This window comes from Chinchilla lanigera, unplaced genomic scaffold (genome assembly GCF_000276665.1).
Source record: "Chinchilla lanigera isolate Chin_1 unplaced genomic scaffold, ChiLan1.0 scaffold00057, whole genome shotgun sequence".
NCBI lineage: Eukaryota > Metazoa > Chordata > Mammalia > Rodentia > Chinchillidae > Chinchilla > Chinchilla lanigera.
Window position 1 is genome coordinate 4,202,883 of NW_004955458.1, and position 7,713 is coordinate 4,210,595.

Below are 7,713 nucleotides of genomic sequence, written 5' to 3' on the forward strand. Positions count from 1 at the left end.
TTTTTTGGTTTTTCTCCGGTACCGGGAACTGAACTCACGACCTTGCACTTGCCAGGCAGGTGCTTTGCCGCTGAGCTAAATCCCCAGCCCCTCTTCAAAGAATTATTACTGCTATTAAATTGATCTGTTTTGAGTTTAGTCTCTTATATGATACATCCCTGTGTAAAACTATATAATATAAAAGTCACTTACTTTCATCATCACTGTCTTGTGAATCCTGCAGATAGAGAAATAAAAAGGGTTTATCAAGGTGATCAAATATTCCTCTGCTAACTAAAACTACGCTTTAAGAAGCCAAAGCACTGGATTTTTTACTAAAATAACGAAGGCATATGGCTATTATCACTGGACTTAAGACTTACCTGGTCTACCTAACGAGAATGGATGTACAGCTGTCTTCCTATAAAAATCTCTTGTGTGCTTCCTGGTGAGAATTCAGCTCACCTTTTCAAGCCCTCCCCTTAAATTGTTCTGTCTCTTGTCATTCAGTGAAAGGAAAAATGGTTCAATACAAAGACCAAAGGGCCGATAAAGACAAACTCTAATCCTAAATTAAAATAATCTAGTTTCCAAGCTACACTGAATGATTTTTCTGGAAGATATAAACAGGATGTCAGAGGGGGCAATGCTAAGAAAATGACCTCGTGTTATCTTCTTACAGTTTCACAATGTTCCTCTCTTCATTATACTCCGAACAAACCTCTTTTTGTCTATTTATTTTTGTTTTTTCACTTATTTTAGGTTTTTCTGAGACAGGGTCTTGCACTAATTCAGGCTGGTCTTGAACTCACTAGGTAGCCCAGGCTGGCCTCTAACTCCCAGATTCTCCTACCTCAGCCTCCCAAGTGCTGGGATACCTGTTTCTGTTTTTAAACCTATCTTAACTTACATCCTTTGTCAAAGTAATCCCTAAACTAACTTAGTAAAATATGCTATCTCTCTGCAATGATTCTTACAAAATTTGGTCCCCTTAGAAACAATAAACACAGTTCCCTATTAAAAATGGGCACATTTTAAAAACAGTATTTAGGAAAAAAACAAGTGCCCCGCCCCCAAGCAACCTTTAAGCTATATAAAATAACTTATAAATGCATTGTTTCTTACTATTAAAGTAAAGAGAAAAAAAAATTTGTAGACTTACATCATCTGCTCCATCTACTTCTGGTAAATCTACATCCTCATCACCACCCATGTTGTTCATCATCTATTTGAAGTATAAAAATTAGTTTTAAAAATGATGTTAAATTAAACTCTATTAGGTTGCACACTCCTAAATAATCAAGTCTGTTACAGATTTCTAAGAACAAAAAATACCAAAGAAACTTATATATCTCTCTTTCTGGAAAAGGTAATTATAGATAATTATTAAAAATCCTGGAAACACAAGGAAAACTAAAACTAAGTTATCCCTTGAAAACAGTGACGTCGTAACATTCATCCAGCAAGATGTTTATGATAGAGACATTAAACACAGGGGCTGGGGATTTAGCTCAGCGGCACAGCACCTGCCTGGCAAGCACAAGGTCATGAGTTCAATTCCTGGTACTGGAAAAAAAAAACAAAAAACAAAAAACAAAAAGAAGAGAAATTAATATCAAAATTCTGAACAGTGGTTAAATCTAGTGGAAAAAAAAGGGTCCACTTGTACTTGTAAAGTCTTGTGTCTTGCCATGTATATTATTTTCATTATAATTTAAAATACTGTGAAGGGCAATAAATGATTTAAAATAAATACCTTTGAGATGATTAATTTGTACAAAAGGCCTGAATATCAAATAAAAAAATAAAAAATAAAATTTAAAAAAATACTTAAAAAACAAAAAATCCGAAAGGCATGAATATCAAATCAAGGCCAAATAATAATAATGTTAAAGGGCCAGGGATTTAGCTCAGCAGCACAGCGCCTGCCTGGCAAGCGCAAGGTCGTGAGTTTGATCCCTGGTAACAGGAGGGGAAAAAAACAACAACAACAACAAAAAAAGTTAAAACACCACAAATGAAAAGTTCTTCAAAAGTGCACAATGGCGAAAATAGCCTTGAATACCTACAGTAAATTGAGACTAATAATACAGCACATTTACACAGAATATTAATTATCTTTGTTTTTTAAAAAGCATGTTATTATTTGAAGAGATATAGGTAACCAGAGAGTAAACAATTATCAAATAGGGAAGGATTCATCTCAAGTTAAAAGCTTTTCCATAGTATTTAATATTTATTGATTGATTGTCTTTTTGAGACAGGGTCTCGCTATGCAGTTCAGGCTGACCTTGAGTTCACTTTGTAGCCCAGGCTGGTTTTGAACTTGCAAAGATCCTCCTGCCTCAGCCTCCTGAGTGCTGGGGATTACAGACGTGCGCCACAATGCCTGGCTTTTTCCATAGTATTTAAATTTTACAAAAATAAAACTATTTAAACAGTCCCATATAACTTTATAAATAAAAACTTTAAAAAGAAAAAAAAAAAAGTCAATCAGGCATGGCAGAACATGCCTGTAATGACACCACTCTGGCAGTATGAGGTAGGAGGATCCCAAGTTTAAGTCCAGCCTCAGGGATTTTGTGACTTAGTAAGACCCTGTCTCAAAATTTAAAAACAGCTGGGGATGTAAGCTCAGTGTGAAGGTTCTGGACCCAATTCTCAGTAAGAGAAAAATAAATAAATAAAAGGACCACCTCAAATTCTGCAACAATACGATGAACATTGGGGAAACTCTGCTAAGAGAAATAAGTTCAGTGCAGGGAACTATTTACTGCTATGAGGTATCTAAAATATCCAAATGCACAGAAACAAAGAAGAATAGTAGTTGAGGGTTTTTTTTTTTTTTCCAGAGGTTTCAGTTTAACACATGTGAAACTTTTCTAGTTTCATTAAGTTCCAGAGACCTGCAGTAAATAATACAGTACTCTGCACAGATCTCAAATGTTACGTCAACTAGTAGTAATAAACAGGGCTGGGGAAGTTACTCATTGGTAGAGTGCTTTCCTAGCATTAAGTCCCACTAGGTTTGATCCCCAGCACCATTAAAAAAAATGCCTATAATTCCGAGTACTTGGGAGGCCAAGGTAGGAGGATCACCAATTTGAACCCAATCACAATCATTTGAAGACTTAATGGAATGTTACCTCAAAATAAAACAGGGCAGAGATGTAGCTCAAGGTAAAGGCCCTGAGTTTAATCCCAAATACTGCACTTCATAAAACGTACACACACATACACAACTCTTTGCATAATCATAATCTTCAAGATCCAGTTTTAAATAACACAAAGCAACTGATAAAGAGTATCCTTATTGGGCTAGGGACATAGCTCAGCAGCACAGTGCCTGCCTGGCAAGCGCAAGGTCCGGAGTTCGATTCCTGGCACACAAAAAAGTATCCCTATCTTTCAAAACACTGCTGAATACGTTTTCTGTTTTTCGGTTTTGGTTTTTTTTTTGTACTGGGGATTGAACTCCGGATCTTGCACTTGCCAGGTGGGTGCCTGTGCCACTGAGCTATATCCCCGGCCCACATTTTCTGTTGTATTAGAGACTAAACCCAAGACGTACTGCATGCTACACAACGGCTATACCACATAGCTACATTCTCAGCCCTTTTTACTTTGAAATACTCTTGAGTTTGCTCTAGTTGACCTCAAACTTTCAATCCTCCTCCCTCAGCCTCCAAAGTAGTTGGGATTACATCTGGCACTGCTGCTTTTACGTTTCCTTGAGCATGAAAAATGCTCAAAATATGGGTGCTGAGAATACAACAGCAACAGACTGAACTGAAAGTATTCAGGCTATTTAAGAAAGCAGAACAAGCTGGGCATGGTGGCACATGCCTATAATCCCAGCACTAGGGAGGTTGAGGCAGGAGGATCATTGTGAGTTCGAGACCAGCTTGGGCTACAAAGTGAGCTCAAGGCCAGCCTGAGTTTGATCAAGTCCCCACAGTGAGACCCTGTCTCAAAAAGACAGACAGACAGACAGACAGACAGACAGAAAGAAAAAAAGGAACAAACAACGCCAGGGATTTAGTTTAGCGGTGCAGTGCTTGCTTGGCAAGCGTAAGGTCCTAAGCTCAATTGCAGGTACCAAAAAAGTAAAATGACATAAAAGTAGCACAATAAAATTGAGTTAATTGTGTAGTAGTGACTTTCACGATCAGGTTAAACCAATCATTATGGGTAAAAACAGCATTATTTGAGGAGAGTCACGTTGAATATTCTTCCCCCTTACTGAAATCAAGGTGTGAGAGTGTTCAGTAGGAAATTCTCTCTTTATGGATTTTATGAGTATATATTTAATTTAAACTTAATACCCTTTCTCTGTTTTGTTTTTTTTTTTTTTGAGACAGGGTCTTGCTTTGTAGTGCAGGCTGTCCTCAAACTGGTAGTGATCCTCTCACCTCATTACAGGCATGTGCCACCACACCTGACACACTTCACTCTTTTGAGACAGGGTCTTGCTATGCAGTTCAGGCTGCCCTTAACTCATGCTGATCTTTCTACTTTAGCCTCCCTGGGATACAGGTGTGCATCACAGTACCCAGGCAGTAACCTCTTTTTAATCAGCTTTATTCTAGCACATATACTAAGGATGATTCTGTCTACAGAGATCAAACTTTTTTTCCTTTGGCTTTGGCAATATGTCTGTGTGACAACTTAGAAAATAGGCTTAACAAGGCATGGTAGAGCAGGCCTTTAACCCCAGCACTCAAGACGCTGAGGCAGAAGAATCTCAAGTTTGAGTCCAGTCTCAAATAGTGAACTAAAGGACAGTATGTTACATAGGAGACCATCTCAGAAAACCAAGTGGATACACACACACACACACACACACACACACACACACACACAAAATGGCTTAAGCCCCTTTTCCCTGTTTTTTCAACTAAAAACCTCACCATGATTCTTAAAGTTTTATATCTGTTCTAATTAGTTACAAAAATGCAAGCCATCTACTGGATTCATTCTCCAAAGAACAAAAATATTTCTATTCTAGAATAACAACTAGCTGAGCTAGATTGATTATAGATTATTTTTTGCCTTTCAATATCATTTAACATTTATTTTTAGAACATTAAATTTTTAAAAAGTCACTTAAAATGTTAAACTTTAAGATAAAATTACTACTAAGATTTCATTTGGTATTATCAGTGCGGTCTTAAAAATAAAATGCTTATCTTGAATTTCATTAAGTTCTTAAAACCAATTGAAATCTATAGCACCATTTACTGAGGTAGGGGATAGAGAATTCATTTAAAACAACTTACCTCAGAGAAACGATCAAAATTAGACATGTCTTCATCAGAATCATCCTCCCAGTCTTTCCAATTATTGAAGTCCACACTAAGCCAATTAAGCTACAGATCAATATAAACATCACCCTATGATTAGGTTAATTTGCATTTAAAGACATTTTTGAACTATAGGCTCATATCCATTAATGGGACATGTAACTAGCACACACAAGAACATGTGTATACACACCAAAAACAAAAACACCCAGATGAAAATAGAAGAAACAGCAAGTACTTTAATGGTAAACATATAAGTTCACAAAACATTTCAGAATTATTAAAATTATCTTTTGAAACATTCATTGGTAGGAATTATTCTTGGATACTTGAAAAACATACTTTTTTTCACTGGTCCTAAACTATGTTCTCATGTTACAAGTAAGCAAAATTAAAGTCTTCTTTTATGGAAAGTCTGTGCTTCTCTTTTTTTAATGGTGCTAGGGACTGAACCCAGGGCCTTGTGCATGCAAAGCATACTCTCTGTCACTGAGGGTCATTCCCAGCCCCAAAGCGTATCTCTTGAACGCAATAGATTCTACATCAACTAGTTATTGATTTGACCATGCTGCTGTTAGGAGGAAGAAACATTTTTTTAAAAAAAAGAACATGGGCTCTTATACCATATTCTTTATCTAAACAAGTATATCTTTTATATTTTAATATAGAAATATTAAACATTCAAAAAAAGAAGACAAAAACATACCTTTGCCCTTTCTTTTGTTAACCTAGGCCATGACTGGCCAGATTCTCCTTTTCGTAAACAACATAAAATTGATCTGTCTGTTCTTTTATGCTTGGAATCCTAAAAACAAAAGCACCAGGACACCATTTATCTCTCTCATATCATTCAGTATAGAAAGCAGTCTGTCCTTTTAGTCTTTTTTTTTTTTAAGACAGGCAGGGTTTTGCTTTGTCCAGACTGGCCTGAACCCTGTAATCTCCCTACCTCAGCCTCCAAGAAGCTGGCATTAGTGGTGTGTGCCACTCTACCTAGCTTTCACGTTTTTCTCATTTCTTTCTCTGTATTTTCTCTAGACTGAAATAACTAGATCCTTGACTCCTAAAACTTTCAAACTTTCCAATTGCCAAACAATTTCTTAGGACTGTCATTAACCTGACATCACTTTTCTTGGCTTTAGGAGGTGAACAGAATACCTTCAAAATTTAACTGAGCATATTAAAACCACAGAATGGCGTAAAGATTCTCAGACAAGCCTTAACTATACTGCTGTGAATCCAAACAGTGATTACAAGAACAAAGAATATGAAGAGAAAGGGGGAAAGATATTACAAAGTACAAATATATCTGGCTAGGTTTTGAACTGCTAAAACTAAATTAGTGCTTACTGCTAAAAAATACTTGAAGTATGTTCATTTTCTCACAATTAAATCAGGGTTAAAGCATTAAGACTACTTACACTTGGATCAATACAGTGAAAAAGATCAATTTCATTTAAATGTTTAAAATTATCACTTCCTCCAAGACAACTGTATAAAAGAAAAAGAAAAAAGTTTCTTCAAAGATCAGTAGTAACCGCATAAAAAAAAAAGCAAACAAAAAACCCCACTCGGATCATTCAGTCTTCTGAAATAAGATTTTAAACCCTATTACACAAAACAGTAAATTTACCTGAAAGTAAGTTTGGATTTTTCAAAATTTACATTAACATCTTTACTGTCTTCAACACAAAATTCAATGAAGACATAGTCCCTTCGATCATACCACTTTGCAGAAGCAGGCTGCCTACAAAGAGAAAAGTAAGACAAAGTCAAACTCAAGTTCATTAACTGAATATTTACATAATCTCCAAAGTACAGGATGTAAGTATATATTTCACTACTCCACTATATATCACTCATTATTCTGAGGCAGTTCACTATAATAATTTAAACAGAAACTTTATTTTTACAGTAACTACTACATTTAAAGCATTAAAGTCTCTTTTGGCAGGGGCTGCAATATTACGAATAAACGCAGGCTTTTACACTGAGCTATGTAACATTCTCTACCCCTTTCATTTTTGCTGTTTATACTTGGGATTGAACTCAGGGACTCCCACAAGCTCAGCAAGTACTCTATCACTGCAGAATATTCCCAGCTTCCCCCCTGCTCTCCACTCTTCTGAGACAGGATCTCCATTAAGTTGCTCATTTGCCCAGGCTGGAGTCAAATTTGCAATCCTCCTGCCCCAAACTCCCCACTGTGCTACAATTAACAAGTATATGCCACCATGTAGTGCTAAGAATTAAGTTTTTTACAACTTCATCTTTTACTCTTCTGTACCTATATCCAAAATATATTAGAAGCAACCTATAATATTTGCTTTTCCTTAGTATTGTTATTGTTTCTTTTTCATATTGTTGGCTGCTAGAACTCAAACCATCTTAACATTGTTTTAAACCAGTGTGGCTGCTGGGTGTGGTGGCA

General features: G+C 36.3%; 1 protein-coding gene across 1 annotated transcript; it reads right to left on the bottom strand.

Moving 5' to 3' along the window:
- Positions 1 to 192: 192 nt before the first annotated feature.
- Ptges3 (prostaglandin E synthase 3 (cytosolic)) lies at positions 193 to 7,085 on the bottom strand (the record flags this gene model as incomplete). The annotated part of the gene is given in 6 exon segments (XM_005397329.2): positions 193 to 217; positions 1,142 to 1,204; positions 5,259 to 5,348; positions 5,989 to 6,087; positions 6,704 to 6,773; positions 6,916 to 7,085. Coding segments are annotated over 6 exon segments (502 nt in total), but the record flags the coding sequence as incomplete, so codon positions are not given.
- Positions 7,086 to 7,713: the final 628 nt, after the last annotated feature.